Source organism: Typopeltis vanoorti, chromosome 18 (genome assembly GCF_054136105.1).
Source record: "Typopeltis vanoorti isolate ZY-2024b chromosome 18, IOZ_Tvanoo_1.0, whole genome shotgun sequence".
Lineage (NCBI taxonomy): Eukaryota > Metazoa > Arthropoda > Arachnida > Uropygi > Thelyphonidae > Typopeltis > Typopeltis vanoorti.
The window spans coordinates 41,576,496-41,594,966 of NC_143566.1; the positions used below are offsets into that span (position 1 = coordinate 41,576,496).

General features: G+C 35.5%; 1 protein-coding gene across 3 annotated transcripts in view; it reads right to left on the reverse strand.

The window, feature by feature from the left end:
* The window catches only part of LOC150096613 (uncharacterized), a 157,016-nt gene that overhangs the window by 63,627 nt on the left and 74,918 nt on the right, over nt 1–18,471 (reverse strand). For all 3 annotated transcript variants that reach the window (XM_090408559.1, XM_090408558.1, XM_090408560.1), the window contains exons 6-7: nt 11,097–11,261; nt 6–201 (exon numbers count right to left, since the gene is read on the reverse strand). In XM_090408559.1, coding sequence (XP_090264685.1) covers nt 6–201; nt 11,097–11,261 — 361 coding nt within the window. The remainder of the gene's footprint in view (nt 1–5; nt 202–11,096; nt 11,262–18,471) is intronic.

The following is an 18,471-nucleotide window of genomic DNA, read 5'->3' on the forward strand; positions in this document are numbered from 1 at the left end:
ATTACATTTTTCCCAGAAGGACAGTAGCCTTTCAGAAATTTCTTGCACGTTTCTGCAGCAGCATCAACCTTAACATGCCTATAAGGGCAGACTTCATTTGTACATTTACCCTGAAGAAAGTAAGAACATAAGGGCATTTTATCTGGTGCAACCTCATGAGAAAAAGGACAATCATTAACTCGGCATGTACCTCTTAGGAATCTGAAATCCAAATCAGTAATATTATATTATATTCAGATGCACATTATTATCCAATAATATCCTATAATAAATAAAAAGGCAAATCCAATTTAGTGGTGTAGGCACTGCTAAATTGGATTTACTAGTATAACCTTAAAAATGTATTCTTTGTTCCTAAACTTTTTTTATATTATTTTATTTAAAAAAAAAAAAAAAAAAAATGATACATAGTTAGCTGCTGCTAAACTACAAACAGAACTGGAGTTTGCAAAAATACTGAAATTTATATCAGATTACTTATGCCTTATAATTTGATATAATCCCTACTTATTATTAAGTGACACTTCCAATGAGTCAAAGGACACTTCGTAAGAGGGAATTCCACTCTGCCACATGCATCTAACCATCTGATATACTACTTAATTCTCCTACTACACACATCTACCATCAATGCCATCTACACCCCATAACCACCCCACCACTTTTTTCCTGTAAATTGCAAGCGTTCCTGTATGCGGAATGAAAAACCCGAGTTTCCAGGAGAAAAAAAACTGCTACCTATGTATGAGATCGACTAACTCACCTTCAAATGAAAAAGCCCATATAAAGATTCCTCTCATAATGATGAGAATCAAACTCAGACCTTTTCCAATCGAAGGATGCAACTGGAAGAGTGCCTCATCATTCTTCCAATTGTGCTATGGCGGCACTATACTTATTATTTTTCCACAATATGCTTATTTTCAATATCAAGAAAATGACATTTTCTTGAATTTTCAAACAAATAGCAGGATTCTTTTTTTTAATGCAATTCTGACCCATAAATGGTTGTATAGGGTGTCCACAAAAGGCACTATACCCTGATTATAATATATTATAACTCTTCAGTGGATACTTGAAATGGAACACAAAGTTAGACTTCAATGCATAACAATTATTAATTTAAAATTTTTAAATTATTAAATTTAAATTTAAAAATTTTTAAAAATTATTTTATTGTTTCTGCTAGTCACAGAACACATTGGGCTTTTTCCTGTACTGAAGCCATTTTTAAAGAAAATCAACAGCAGTGCTCCTGGTGGCAAAAGAAGTATACTGAAGATACCAGTATGTCAACTTTATGAGTGCCCAAGTTTACCTGCAACAAAACTTATTCAGTTAGTTTCATTGTTAAAATATTATAGCCAGTTGAAATCAGGTAAACATTTGTGGACACCCTGTAAATCTATATTAGCTGTGGGTGGGTTACAAGTTTTTTTTTTTAACATAATCCAAAAACCCTCTGCTCTAGAGACCAAAGAACTTTTTAAGCCACTTCTTGGCTCCAGTAAAAGGAGTGGTGATGGTAATGAAATTCACAACACACCTAAAGATAATTCCAGACATCATGCAGCCTGTTGGTTTGAGAGTGAATACATTAACATTTGGCTGGCATGAATCAAGAATCAACTAGAAATCAAGAACTCTCTGCTATTAAAAGTTTTTCCACTTGGTTATACTATAAATTAAAGATGTCAAGAAATTATATTCTTGGTTTAATCCTTTATCCAAGTGTAAGGAAATAAAGTTTGTGTGTGAAGTAATTTCCCCGACTGGGCAACTCGTATATAGAGGCTAATGACTTCACATCACTTGCCTTAGTATCCCATAATGCAAAGCACATATCCTTATGGACATGTATAATGCTATGCATTATGGGAAAGATCACTACCCAGATCAGTTTAGACCTTTATTGAGTTCTCATCAGTGGGAGCCAGACCTCCTGCAGTACTTCAACCAAGGTTGAAGTACTGCAGAAGGAAAAACTTTTAATGTCTATCTCTAATCCACAGTATTTTAGTAATAAGGTGTGACACCTTTTGGCTACTTGTATGTGGAAATATGACTTCTGCAGCTATAGTATCCCAGACACTCAATAGGATTAAGTTCAGGAGACAAACATTATCTCCTGTGGTGAGGGGATAGGGGCATGTAGATTACATGCCCCTATCATGTCGGTTAAATAGTCTTACAACCATATCCAAGAATTTTGCTATCACAAAATGACTTGTTCTCACTCCAGACACGAAATGGAAAATCCATTCCAAAATGCCCACTTTTACGTCATGGTTCACTTGCATATACCGCTGATAGTGCCACTCATTTGTATATGATAACCAGACTTTTTACATAATGTATCTGACTTCATATGTTTTTTTTTTCCTTGCTACCTCTGAGTTATTGCAGTTTTTCTCTTTGTTCCTTAATTTATGGAAACCACTGTATATAATTGGCTGTTGCTATAATCCAGGGAGTATAAGGGTGAATGTAGATAGATAGCATGAATTGGCAAATTAGCATGATGAGTGTAGGTTAAATAATTAATATGAGGGATTTCAACTATGGGAAGATGAGTGGGAGAAGGCATGGTCACAGGAAAGGAAGGGAATGGAATTTACACAGCTGCTGAGAGATCATTACCTGAGGCAGCATGTTATAGAGGGGACACAAGGTTTGTAAGTGCTGGATCTAGTCATAGCATAAGAGAACTTAACAGTAACTAATCTAGGTGCACTGCCTCTGCTTGTGATTCATGCAGTTTTGACCTGGGAGATTGCCTGACATGCAGAATGCTATTTCAGCTATTTAATTTCTAGTCAAAGTAGCAAATTAAATAAGGAAATAATAAAATACATAAGACTGGTACTGGTAGGAAGCCAGTTATATTTATATCAGAAAATTGATATTACAATTTTGTGGGAATGGGAAGTTGAATTAGTGGCTGAATGAGGAAGAGTGAGGATGGGGGGAATCAAAGAATGAATTTCACAGATGTGAAAGTTCCAAATGGAGAGTGAACACATGGCAAAAGCATATTAAAAACTTGACATTAATAATATTCAAAACTATATAAGCAGAACTAATCCAAGATTGAAAGGTCATGTAAACAGAACAAGAGACAAAAAATGAAGGTCAGTTGATGCATTCGTGTACTTTAGAAGACTGAAATTTAAGAACCAATTAAATAAAAGCTCTGAAACAAAATTATTTAGAAGGTTGATTCAGAATGTAGTAAAATTACTAAACCATCCAGCACATCCCTTGGGATTATACAGGAGAGCTGGTTATATTCTCTTAGGCTAAACCATTTATTCTTTCTCAATGTCTAATATTAAGTGCATCAAGAATTAATTTCCATAAGAAATGAAATAAAACTGCATATGTGTGTGTGCATGCACCAGAATGTGTAAGTGGGAGAAAACTGAACACGTGGATAAAGTTAAGTCAGAGTGTTTTTACTTCCATATAAAACTTTTTGCTCGGGTGATTTTAAGGATTCCCATCTAGATTTTATACTTTTTTTAAATGAAGGTAAAAAGACAATTAAAAGACAATACTCAAGTTTCAGACATTTCAGTTTAACTGACATTTTTCTAAGATGTGATGTAGTTTCTCATCTTCATTTGATAAAGATGAAGACAACACTATTGCTCCTTTCTCTTCAAAGATTTTTCGTAGTTTCTTTATTAAATAAATATTAGTATAGAGAATGATTATAAAAATGCATTTCAATGAGTGACAGCTTTAACAAGAGTGACAAAATATACTTTCTCTTCCCCTGACTTGTTGAACACAAGCTCGCACATGCAACTTCTGCTTAAGTAAAATAACTGTTGTCTGCATGTCATTTATTATATAATAAAATTGAGAATTAAACCAACACATTAAGTGGTATATATATGAGGGTTGTATGAAAAGTTCTCAGCCTAACAATGTAAAAACGAATTTATAATTTCAAAATTATTTTTATTTTACAACATAATCTCACTTAACACTAATATATTTATTCCAGAGATGCTCCAGCAGCATTATCCCATCCCCGTAGTGGTTCTCAGTAAGATCTGCAAAATACCCCTCTACAGCCATCTATTGATTCGAAGAAAAATGCTGACCAGCGAGGAAGAGTTTTAGTTTCGGGAAGAGATACAAGTCAGAGGGAGCCAAATCTGGGTAAGAGGGTGGATGTTCGAACAATTCATAGTGCAGACCCTTAATTTTCCCATTGCCAAAACACCGTTGTGGGCAGGTGCATTGTCCTGATGAAAAATTATTTATTTCTTCTGCAAACCGGGTCTTTTCTCACGAATGTTTTCGTCTAGTATGGTTAAAAGATCAAAATAATATTTCCCGGTTATTGTTTTACCCTTTTCAAGATAATTAATAAACAAAATGCCTTTAGAATCCCAAAACACCGACGCCATGACCTTTCCTGCTGATGGAGCCACCTTTGTCTTCTTTGGTGCTGAACAACCAGCTTCTGTCCACTGTTTTGACTGCTGTTTGGATTCTTGTGTGTAATGGAAAATCCAAGTCTCATCCATAGTAATAAATCTATGCACAAAATCAGTTTTATCCTTGTTAAAATGCTCCAAGCACTGTTCAGAGATTTTTATGAAAGTGCATTTTTGATCTGCTGTGAGCAAGCACGGCACCCATCTTCACAAAGCTTTTTCATTTGCAATTCTTCATGCAAAATATATCCTACACGTTCTTTTGAAATGCCTATGGTCTCAGCAATTTCATGCACTTCGACTTGCCGGTCATCCAATACCATATTGTGCACTTGATCAATGATTTCTGGTGTTGCTAACTTTTTGGATGTCCTTCATGTGGATCATCTTCAAGGCTGGTATGGCTACATTTAAACTTGGCAGCCCATTTCTTAATTGTCGAAAATAAAGGAGAAGAGTGCCCATAAACTTTTATGAACTTAGAATGAATTTCTTTTGGCGTTAAACCTTCTTTTACAAAGAATTTTATAACTGCAAGATACTCAATTTTATCCATTTCAAAGGATACAGACAACACTTTTGCTTCAGACAGCTGTATAAAACAACTTACTTGATAGAATGACTTGCAATTTCACATGGATGCTTATGACAGATGTACCAACTTAGAAAAAAAAAATCGCGCCGATAGTGTTGCCATCTATGGCCAAGAACTTTTCAGAAAACCCTCATATATATTTAAAAAATTTTTAATGACTAGAACTGAGGTTTAAATAAAAAAAAACTTTAATTACACTAGTAGTTTCATCTAAAACTGGACTTCATCAGGTGTGAGATAAACATATAAATACCAGTAACCAATGTAAAGGATTTGGTTTTTTAAAACATGGAGTAACATATCTAACACTAAAGAGAATAAAGGCTAGAGTTTAAATAGAAGAACGAACTCTGACTGTATCGTTATGCACATGGAAGCTCTTAAGAGTGCCAATATTGATTGGTGGAGCAGTTAGAGTCTGGTAGGTTGTAGCTTAGGTTGTTATTAATATGGACAGGATTTATAACTATCTCATTTGACTCTCAAATTTTTCTCTCCACTTGTCACAACATTGGTGTACATTGACAGTTTCTTTTTTAAATAACGAAACCTGTGGTGCATTCATAATTAGAAGAAGCACACGTATAAACCACAGTGAAAATTATTTAATTGTAAATATTTCATCCTAAGTATCTTAGGACATCATCAGTACAGTATTTAAACAAAAATTAGGAATAACATACAGTTAGGGCGCATGATTACAATAGAATCTCATGAAAACGTGCATAACGTGCTAAAGTAGTGCAAAAAAAAAAAAAAAAAAAACGTTAATTATTTAACACAGTTTTGTATGATAATTTCCAATACTTTAGGAATAGTAAGAACGTCGTTGCGGTTTAGGTTTGGTCTGTGTAGTAGGGCTTCAGAACTTTTTTTGTATAAATGTTCATGTTTAAATAAAGATCTATGTAAAAGTTGATCCTTTTCCCAATGGATCCTATGGTTTGGATTTTCAATTCCGTGTTGAGAGAGGCCAGATTTCTGCGGTTTAAGAAGACGAATGTGGTCTTGATGTTCCGAGATGCGTTTCTGAACAGACCTACCTGTCTGTCCAAAGTATGATAATCTGCATGAGCATGAAATCTCATAAACACCAGGTAACATCAAGGGTGAGAATTTGTCCTTAGGAGAAGGTAATAAGTTGTAAATTTGGTTGATAGGTTTGTAAGTAGTGGCAAAATTGTATTTCTTCATAATTTTAGAAAGACGTTCTGAGATGCCTGTAAGGTATGGAAATCCTATGCACTTCTTCCTGTCTGGTTTGATGTATGCAGAAGTGACTGATGATTTTTTGAGTTGTTTTGGGATTATATCCATTTAGGATGGCTGTATTTTTGATAACTTCTAATTCCTGGTTTAAAGATTCTTCAGAGGAGCAGAATTTGTGTGCTCTGGAAACTAGTGATTTAATAATGCCAGATTTCTGAGATGGATGATGAGCAGAAGAATTGTGAATGTAGCGACCTGAGAATGTAGGCTTGCGAAAGACGGAAGTGGCGATGGAACCGTCTTCTTTTCTTTTGATGTGTAAATCCAAAAAAGAGATACCCTGTGGAGATTCTTTTTCTAACGTAAAGTTGATGCGATGATGAAGAAGGTTAATTTTATCTAGAAACAGTTGTAATTCAGGTTCGGGATGATTCCATACTGCAAATATGTCATCGACATATCTTAGCCAAATTTTTGGTTTAGGTTCAAAAGTGAATATTTTTTCCTCAAGGTGTTCTAGAAACAAATTTGCTAGGTTTGGTGATAAAGGAGATACCATTGCTGTTCCTTCCTCTTGCTTGTAAATTTGACCTTTCCAAGTAACCTGATGCAATAACAAACTTGAACAATTCAGCTATATCAGACGGAAATTTTTGAGTTAGTAATTCTATTGTTTCTTTATGGGGAATGTTAGTGAAGAGGGAGACAATGTCGAAGCTGATTAACAAGTCAGTTTTTGATAGTTGAATGTCTTTAATTTTTGTGTGAAACTCAGTAGAATTTTTGATTGAAGAGACTGAGTGGCCTATGTGAGGGCGGAGAAGGTTAGATAAGAATCTTGATAACTTGTACGTTGGACAGCCGATACAGTCTACGGCAGGTCTAAGTGGAACATTAGTTTTGTGTAGCTTAGGTAAGAAAAGAAGACGGTTCCATCGCCACTTCCGTCTTTCGCAAGCCTACATTCTCAGGTCGCTACATTCACAATTCTTCTGCTCATCATCCATCTCAGAAATCTGGCATTATTAAATCACTAGTTTCCAGAGCACACAAATTCTGCTCCTCTGAAGAATCTTTAAACCAGGAATTAGAAGTTATCAAAAATACAGCCATCCTAAATGGATATAATCCCAAAACAACTCAAAAAATCGTCAGTCACTTCTGCATACATCAAACCAGACAGGAAGAAGTGCATAGGATTCCCATACCTTACAGGCATCTCAGAACGTCTTTCTAAAATTATGAAGAAATACAATTTTGCCACTACTTACAAACCTATCAACCAAATTTACAACTTATTACCTTCTCCTAAGGACAAATTCTCACCCTTGATGTTACCTGGTGTTTATGAGATTCCATGCTCATGCAAATTATCATACTTTGGACAGACAGGTAGGTCTGTTCAGAAACGCATCTCGGAACATCAAGACCATTCGTCTTCTTAAACCGCAGAAATCTGGCCTCTCTCAACACGGAATTGAAAATCCAAACCATAGGATCCATTGGGAAAAGGATCAACTTTTACATAGATCTTTATTTAAACATGAACATTTATACAAAAAAAGTTCTGAAGCCCTACTACACAGACCAAACCTAAACCGCAACGACGTTCTTACTATTCCTAAAGTATGGGAAATTATCATACAAAACTGTGTTAAATAATTAACGTTTTTTTTTTTTTTTTTTTGCACTACTTTAGCACGTTATGCACGTTTTCATGAGATTCTATTGTAATCATGCGCCCTAACTGTATGTTATTCCTAATTTTTGTTTAAATACTGTACTGATGATGTCCTAAGATACTTAGGATGAAATATTTACAATTAAATAATTTTCACTGTGGTTTATATGTGTGATTCTTCTAATTATTGACAGTTTCATTCCAGAGTATCTGATGTGGAAAACCTGGTCATTTGAGTTCACTGAAAATAACACATGACTGGACAAGGCACTGGATTGAGTTCTGTTCTAGGTAATGTCTCTCTAGTTTTCCTATAAACAGAGTTCGATAGATTTCTCTGTCTGTCCAAAGTATGGCTCACCGCAGTCGCAAAGAATCTTATAAACATCAGGATATTTAAGATTATTGTGTTTAGTTTTAGGACGACTTAAGATGGAACAAAGTTTAGGTAGGGTTGTGAAGAAAGTCTTGATATTATTTCTTCAGAATTTTAGCCAATTTTGGAGATAAAAAACTGATATATGGCAAAGAAATGCTGCCCTTAGAAGTAGTGGTGTCTTCATACTGTTGTGAATGAGGGTTGGAGAGTAAGATGTTTAATTTCATTGTGATGGTCCTCTTCGTTCAACAGAAGAGATCGAGCTCGATGACCTAGAGTGGAGATGATACCCACTTCTGAGGAGGAAAATGGTGCGAGTCAGCATGAAGGTATCTGTCCGTATGTGTTGGTTTTCTGAAAATAGAAAATTTGAGATGTTCAGTCATCCAAGTTACTTTGATATCTAAGAATACGATAGAGCCATCAACTTAGATATCAAAGTAGCTCAGACGGCTGAACATCTCAAATTTTCTATTTTCAGAAAACCAACAAATAATGACAGAAACCTTCATGCTGACTCGCACCATTTTCCTCCACAGAAGTTGGGTATCATCTCCACTCTAGGTCACCGAGCTCGATCTCTTCTGTTGAACGAAGAGGAACATCATAATGAACTTAACATCTTCAAGTTACATTTAAACTTAATAGATACTCTAAAAAAACTATAGACAGATACTCTCCAACCCTCATCCATGACAGTATGAAGACACCACTAAAGGCAGCATTTCTTTGCCATATATCAGTTCTTTATCTCCAAAATTGGCTAAAATTCTGAAGAAATATAATATCAAGACGTTCTTCACAACCCACCTAAACTTCGTTCCATTTTAAGTCGTCCTAAATCTAAACATAATAATCTTAAATATCTTGGTGTTTATAAGATTCTTTGAAACTGAGGTAAGCCGTACTTCGGACAAACAGAGAAATCTATCAAACTCCGTTTAGAGGAACACAAGAGAAATGTTACCTACAACAGAACTCAAGCCAGTGCCTTGTCCAGTCATGTGTTATTTTCAGTGAACTCAAATGATGCAGGTTTTCCACATCAGATACTCTGGGATGAAACTGTCAACGTACACCGATGTTGTGCCGATTTGGAGAGAAGAATTTTAGTCTAAAGAGATAGTTATAAATCCCGTCCATATTAATAACAACCTAGGCTACAGCCTACCAGACTCTCACAGCTCCATCATTCAATATTGGTGCTCTCGAGAGCTTATATGCACGCATGTGCATAATGATACAGAGTTCATTCTTCTATTTAAACTCTAGCCTTTATTCTCTTTAGTGTTAGATACATTATACATTTTTTAAAACTGTGTTTTAAAAAAACAATTCCTTTAAATTGATTACTGGTATTTATATGTTTATCTCACACCTGATGAAGTCTAGTTTTAGACAAAACTAGTAGTGTAATTGAAGTTTTTTTATTTACACCTCGGTTCTAGTCATTAAAAAAATTTTTAAATATGATATCAAGCTGAGACATCTTCAATCAAACATACCACACACACACACACACACACACACACACACACACACACACACACACACAGGTATCCCTCGATTAACGCGGTTAATTAATTCCTCGATGTTACTGCGTATATCAAAATCGCATTAATCAAATTTAATAATCAATGGTAAAAATTACAATTCGTCCATGATCGATTACTGTATTAATAATTCGTTTTATATGATACTCTTTTAGGAAAGATAAAAAATGAATGCAAAGTAAATGTTTAATAAATACTTGTACCTTCATTATTTACTGCAATTTTTTTTTTATCAAAAGAAGTTATCAAGAGGCATTTGAACAGTTTTAGTTTTTTTTCTTATCGGCATAGATTCTACAATAACAAGCAAAACGACTCTCTAGACCTCGGCAAACAAACAATAAAACATAAAGAAAAAACACCGCAAATATAATACATTATAGTACAAATTAAGTGGATATTGAATCCAACATTTTTCATAGCCGAATATAGAAACTACAAGAGTATCGTGCCGAATACATAGAAACTACAAGAGTATCGTGCCGAATACATAGAAACTAAAAGTTTCGGCAGATGCAAGCATAAGCAACCTTATGGGCAACTCGTAGTAAAGGTGGAGTAAGCTCTAGATCTCTTTCCTTAGTATTTTCCATAATATAAAGCACATCTCCTAGAGGAGATGTATGATAAATAAGCCTTTGGCTTTCTATTTCAGTAATACATGATGATTTATTTATTTTCAGTTGCAATCTAGAAATTATTGAACAAAGAATAAAAAAAATAACTAAACCATATTATACTGCCATCAGAAGTCGCGGTTATCTCTCAGATATAATTTACTGTCAAATATCATAAACTTTTACATAACATGTGCTAAACCAAACTGACAGCATATGTGTTAAACCAAAGTGCCAAATATCACTTGTAACATATGAATGCACATGACCTCCAAGCTATACACGGAATTGTGTAAGAATATTTATATTAAACATTTTGTATGTATCTGTCAGATCAGATGCTAACTCCGCAGGGTTAAAGGCACATTAATCAAAACTCTTGCCGCATATATCAAGGGATTGCCGCAATTAATTTCGCCATGTTAAGCAAAACTGCATTAAGCAAGGGATACCTGTATATTCTTCACTGGAGTAAACCAAGAAACAACTATACTAGAATCCATTCAAACAATTATGGAAATCATTCATTATACAAAGCAATTAAAAAGTGGTGTTATCAAGAAAAAAGCATGTGCAAAAATTCAAGCTGAAAATATGTAAATGGAACATACCGTGAGCAAACGGCAACTTTATCTGGATCATGTTTATAAGGGCACTCTTTGCCTCTGTTACATCTTCCAAACCTATTAAAAAACATGCAGTACATGTTGTTCTTCTGCATCTGTTTTCTGTGGCTAGCAGCCAGTGCTCTGTGGATACTACGAGACACTACCTGACTACAGAGAGAAAAATAAAATAAAATAAAAACGATATGAGCAAAGAAATATGACACATATTATTACTATATTTTACAATATAGTTTAGAAATATTTTACATATTATTACTATTTGGATTTCCACAAGGAAACTCAGGTGTCTGCCATGAGTGGCAACAGCATGAACTCTACAAATTTTTCACATTCGTATTCATGACAATATGTACATTGACCCCCAATGGAGCAAACATTGCTCAAATGCATGTACTCACTATAACAAATTATCAACAAGTGTTTCAGCCAAAAGCCCATACCTTTACTATGTTCTCACTCACATTTTCTCAATGTATGTTAGGCACAATGGCCCATCACTGTCAAGTAACTTAGCATGTTTGAAATCTGATTAATCTCTTACAGAACAGTTCAGTAAATCTTATTTGCATAGTGTATTATAGTGGTCAAGTGTGTGTGTGTATATATTCTTCTGGTCAGTTTGCAGGTTGAAAAGGCAGAGTTTCTGGGAGAAATAAAAACTAACACCTACATATTTTTTTGCCAACAAAGGCTGGTTGATTGGCAGAGCCTCTGCTACTAATGGCTCATGCAAAAAGTTAAGCAAGTTTTTTGAGTGTGGTTAGTAGTTGGAAGGAGATCAATCCTTTGATGCTGTTGGCACACTCTTCCTCAATGAGTCTTTGTACTCCCTGAAGGTATCACATAATAATAATACCGTATTTTTCGATAGATAACGGATGCGTTATCTATACAAAAAAGTCTAAATTTGTTAAAAACGAATATGCACAGTATACATTTGAAAGGTATGAGAGGTAAATCAAATGTAATAACAAAACTAAGGTAGAAGTATTATTTAATATTAATTGAACATTACACTATTCAAATCCAAAAAATTCTTCATCAGACTCAATATTGAAAGAATCAATTGTGTTAAAAATTTCGTTTGGTATTTCTTCAGCTTCATAATCATTGTCACCGAACACCACTGCATTCCCTTGTGCTTTAACGAAACCATTTCTAACACAGTTTTCACTTACAGCAGCCCAACTTTCTACAATCCACGTAACTACATCTTTATATGACGTTCTTTTCATCTGCCCTGTTTTGTTATATTCACGGATGCCATTCATCATCCAGTCTTCCCACTTAGCCAGCAAATTGTCTTTGAATGGTTTATTTACTGCAAGATCAAGGGGTTAGGGTTTGTTAAACAGCCTGGAATGATGGTCACATGGAAAAATTGACCACTGCTACTAGCAAAGTACATGCTTTTAAAAATTCTCCCGTCCTTTGTCTGTACTTCCTAACTCCACCGCTAGAAGCGCCTCCGTAGCACAATTGGAAGAACGGCGGTACATTGCGCCCTTCGATTGGAATAGGCCTAAGTTCGATTCTTGTCATGACGGGAGGAATCTTTATGTGGACTTTTTCAATTGAAGATGAGTTAGCCGATCTCATACGGAGGTAGCAGGGTTTTCCCTCCTGGAAACTTGGGTTTTTCATCCTGCATACAGACAAATCGGCCGTTCAGAACACACTCAATTTACAGACAAAAAATACTAGTTGTGGTGGTGGGTGTTAGATGGCATTGATGGAGATGATTGGTAGTAGTGGTGGAGACAGTTGTACAGTGGGTGTCCTCCTGCGATGAGTCTTAGGACTCCTTGGAGGTGTCACGAATAATAATAATAATAATAGTTGACACATGTCTATACAGCAAAAGAAGTGATGAAATGTTGGGATGTGTGTTATCTATCGAAAAATACGGTAATAATAATAATAAGTTAAAGATGCCAAGAAATTATATTCTTGGTTCAATCTTTTATCAAAATGTAAGCATGCAAAGTTTGCGCATGAAGTATCTTCAACACCTACATGTGAGACCAGCTAACTCATTTTCAACTGCAAGTGAGTTAGCTGGTTGAAAGCAAGTTATCTTTTGTTACTAAATAAAATTTATCACAGCAGCAAACCATCCATCACTACCAAATGTGTTTGAAGTTGATTTTATGTTTGCAAGGAAAAAAAAAAAAGCAGAGAAGTAAACCAATCCCATAATCTTAACGTGTGAATCTGTATGTAAGAGCAATTAAGTTATGAAACTATATTAATGATACAAATATTATCAGTAATGGAGCGATTATGAAGAAGAGATGATTGTGTGTTCATCTGGTTTGGTCTTATTAAGCATGCATAAGGATTAGATATGAAAAGGAATCTGAAAGTTGTTCAACTGAGTCATGCAGACAAGAGAGTCAACAAAAAAAGCATGGAGGCAGCTTGCATGTCTGCAGACAAATGCTGGGAGTATAAGGAACGAAGGGGTTGCACCTTATTGTCTTGGTGAATATGTTGTTGCCTCAGATTTTTGGCATTAGTGAGACCTGGCTCTAAGGCACTAATTGGTATTCTGTTAAAGGGTAGAGTATTTTTAGGAAGAATAGGCAAGATAGGAGGGTGGGGGGGGGGGGGGGTTGATGCTCATATCAGATGATTTCAAGTCCAACAGTTAGGGTAGATAGCTGTGATCGAAATAATAGTAACAGTTTTCCATGTAGCAATGAGTTCAAGGCTATTTGGTGAAGTGGGGAGTCTAACAAGATGAAATACATGGTGAGTGTTTGTACAGACCTGTTGAATCAGTGCTGGTGATGAACTGTATCACCAAATAAACTTAATGTTGTACTAAACAATTTAATCATCATGGATGACTTTATCTGAATGTTGATTGAGTAGCAGTGAAATCTCATGAAAAGAATAAAGCCAAATTTATTAAGCTTAATGAAAATTCCATTAAGCCACATGTGTCAGAAGGAACTCAAAGTCAAAGATAATTAGATTAATTTGTCAGAGAGTTTCAGTAAAAAAATATGGCTGTTCTGCTTCTGGCTGGTGACAGTGATCATACTGTACAGACATGAGAAATAGCTAAGTGTATGGATATTTCATTTAAAAAAGGTTATGTGCTGAACTTCAAAGCAGGAAATTATGACCAACTAAGGAGAATACTAGGTTTGATCCATTGTATCAGTTGCTAGATGGAAAGGATATCAGCAGTGCATGGAAAATATTTAAAAATTACATCAATGATGCAATATCAGAATGCATTTCTAGATTTTAAAGAATAAAGAAGGTGGGAGTGAAATGGAGATACAACCTTATTAAGCAAGGGATTCTTATTGATGTAGCTTAATATGACGGAAAGCTAAGTGAAAGTATGAAAAGAAACTGGCTCTGCAAGCAAAAGAAAGAACAAATGTGAAAGAATAACTCTCATCAATGCAGTTGGAGTATGTGGGCAGCAGATATTTTCACAAACGTTCCAAGAATAAAAATCATACAAATATTCCAGGAAACTGCATTCATAGTGCTTTTTTCAAATTTGAAGATTTTTTTTTTAATAGAAAGGATTAGCCAGGGGCTCTCCTTGACATATTCATGGATTGGTTTGAAAAAATAGCCCTCAAGTATCAAGGCACAACCAAAAATTTGGCAGATATGTTGATATTTTTTATCATCTGACCAAGTTCTACCCAATTAGAAGATTTTATTACCTTCCTAAGCAACATTCATCCTCAAACCAAATTCACAGTTGAATAAGTCTTTACCGTTTTTGGTACATTAGTTGAGATATCAGAGCAAAATACATAACTTCTCAGGTTATGTATTTTGTATACAATTATACAGTTTTCTACATGCAGCTTCTCATCACAATCCAGCACATAAAATAGGCATCATCCATTCCTTATGCAACAAAGTCTACAGCATTCCCATGAATACAGATAAAAGAAACCAAGAGCTACAGTATCTTAATTCTGTCCCTCCAAAAAACAGTTACAACAGAACATTAGTAAAAAAAATTCTCTCAACCTCCAAAACAAACAGAAGAACAAATAAACCAAGAATATAAAGGAGCAGTGATTTTACCATATACGAGGGGTGTCTGAAAAGTTCTCGGCCTAACAATGTAAAAACGAATTTATAATTTCAAAACTATTTTTATTTTCCAGCATAATTTCTCTTAAGAGTAATACATTTATTCCAGCGATGCTCCAGCGCCATTATCCCGTCCCCGCAGTGGTTCTCAGTAAGATCTGCAAAATACTCCTCTACAGCTGCAATCACCTCTCGAGTCAAAGAAAAACGCTGACCAGCAAGGAAAAGTTTTAGTTTTGGGAAGAGACAGAGGTCAGATGGAGCCAAATCTGGGGAATAGGGGGATGTTCCAACAATTCATAGTGCAGATCTCTTAATTTTGCCATTGCCCAAACACCTTTGTGGGCAGGTGCATTGTCCTGAAAAATTCATGAGAAAAGATCCAGTTTCCTTCTGCAAACTGGGTCTTTTCTCACGAATTTATTTGTCCAGTATGGTTAAAAGATCGGAATAATATTCCCTGGTTATTGTTTTACCCTTTTCAAGATAATTAATAAACAAAATGCCTTTAGCATCCCAAAACACCGACGCCATGACCTTTCCTGCTGATGGAGCCAACTTTGTCTTCTTTGGTGCTGAACAACCAGCTTCTGTCCACTGTTTTGACCGTTGTTTGGATTCTGGTGTGTAATGGTGAATCCATAGTAATAAATTGATGCACAAAATCAATTTTATTTTTATTAAAATGCTCCAAGCAGTGTTCAGAGATTTTCATGAAAGTACATGTTCTTTTGAAATGCCTATAGCCTCAGCAATTTCATGCACTTCGACTTGCCGGTCATCCAATACCATATCGTGAACTTGACTTAAAAAACGTACACTTTTTTGGATGTCCTTCACGTGGATCATCTTCAAGGCTGGTACAGTCACGTTTAAATTCGGCAGCCCATTTCTTAATTGTCAAAAACAAAGGAGAAGAGTGCCCATAAACGTTTATGAATTTCTTTTGGCATTAAACCTTCTTTTACAAAGAATTTTATAACAGTGCAATACTTAATTTTATCCATTTCAAGGGATACAGACGACACTTTTGCTTCAGACAGCTGTATAAAACATACTACTTGATAGAATGACTTGAAATTTCACATGGATGCTTATGACAAATGTACCAACTTAGGAAAAAAAAAAACTTGCCGATAGTGTTGACATCTATGGTCGAGGCCAAGAACTTTTCAGACCACCCTTGTATACAATTGTTCACATAAAATTTTTGCTTCTCCAAAAACATCTAAAAGTCACTTTTTTTCCACATTCAACAAAATCTCCTGCTCAACCTCCTAAACCACCAAAATGCCACTTAATAAAGCAGGTGTCTAACAGTTGAAGTTGTGGGCCACACTACATAGGACAAACTGGCAGATCTGGGGAGATATGCTGATTGGAACACTTTAAGGATGTTGAGAATGAAAGGAAGCACAAATCTGCACATACAACAGATAGAAAACATTTAGCAGAATAGCAACAAATAGAAATGTTCCACATTTATTACTGCTTGTATTGAAGAGCATTGAAAGAATCAGCTGAAACGATGAAGTATCCTCTACAGTTTAACAAAAAAAAACAAGGGACGATTTTATGAAGTCTGGTCCACCTTAATCCATCACGACACACTCACCTACGAGCAGTACATGAACCAACAAATGCATGCTTTCCATTATTTAAACTTTTTCAAATATTGTTCACTAACTGTTAACTGTTATTACAATACTTTGCTTGTAGTTTTTTTTTTTTCAATTTATTTGTGCCATTTCCTGATAAGTGAAACAAAGTTCTTTGCAAAAAACTAGTCGAACCATTCTTTTTTTTTACTTCTTTGTGAGTGGTTTAATTCTGGAAAATTTCTAGCAGAAGAGATTGTTCTACGAAAGAGTGCTCATTTTGCTAAAGGCTATCAACCTGGTGTATGCAACACTGAACTCAATGATACAGCTACAGTGGAGGAAGAAATGTAAGTGGATGAGGAGGTACTAGATCTGGGTTCGATTCCCGTTGCTGACATGAGGAACTTAAAGATCTTCCTCAGCCATAGCCAAGCTAGCCGGTCTTGGGCGTGGACAGCAGGGTTTTTACCCCTCAGTTTATCTGGGTTTTTTTCATCCCGCAAGCAGGCAAACCGACCCCGTGAACACACACACAGATCTACAGCCATAAATACTACCCCCCCCCCCCCAACGAGGGGGCTCAACTCACCCCAATATTCAGACGGGAGAGAAAAGGGAGGAAACTCCATATGAATAAATAAATAAATTAACTATATATGAATTCAAGCAGTAGGAGCCGATGGGATGTCAGCACAGATTGGAAAAGTGTGTTCAGATGCACTACCTGTTTCTTTGACCTGCCTGTATAATTTAAGTCTTAGCACAGGAGAGGAAAATAATCACATCACACAAGGGTGGTGAAAAGATTGATCTATCTGACTATTGACCTATCATTATCTCTGAAATTGTGGTGAAGATTTCAGAAAAGTTGTGTAAGAGATCACATACAGAAGTGGGCTGACAGATAATCTATACTTTGCAATGAACAGCATGAGATATTATTATGGGAAGGTCATGTTTGAGTAACTTGCTCACATTTTATAATACGTAACAGCTGAGTAAGACAAGAGGAATCAGATACACCAAGAGTGTCTACTCTTGGAATTTGCTAAAGCCTTTTCATGGAATTCAGAATGGAAGGCTGCTTCATCAGTTGGAAGATATAGGATTGGATTATAAATTATTAGTTTGGATAAGAGGATCTCTCTTCTATTGCATCAGTCTTATGACAGGTAGCTCAGCAGCATTTCCTTCCATTCTTCTCTTCTGTTTGCTTTCCTCTTTATTTCATAGTAGTATGTTTTAATTGATCAACGTATCTTTTCCTTGGTCTTTCTCTTTTTCCTTTGATTTTTCCTTTTTTTTTTTTTTGCAAAGCCTTTTGATAGATTGCCAAACCACAAGTTGGTCACTAGATTGTAAGCAGTTGTGTATGGTGGGGCGGGGTGAGCACTATCTTGAAAGAGGAAAGTCACTAGTTGTTGCCGCAAAGAGGATGATTGGCTGATATATCAAAAAGTGGTGTGTGAGGAATATGAGTCGACAAGACTTAAGGTGACCAGTGGTGTACCCCAGGGATCAATTCTTGGTCCAATGTTATTCAGTCTTCACATTAATGACAGTGGGAATGAGTTTACATGTGATAAATAGCTGTGTGCAGATAATGCAAAGATAGGAAGAGTAATCAGAAATACAACTGACATACAGTACTTGCAGAATGCTTTGAATAAGCTTGAATC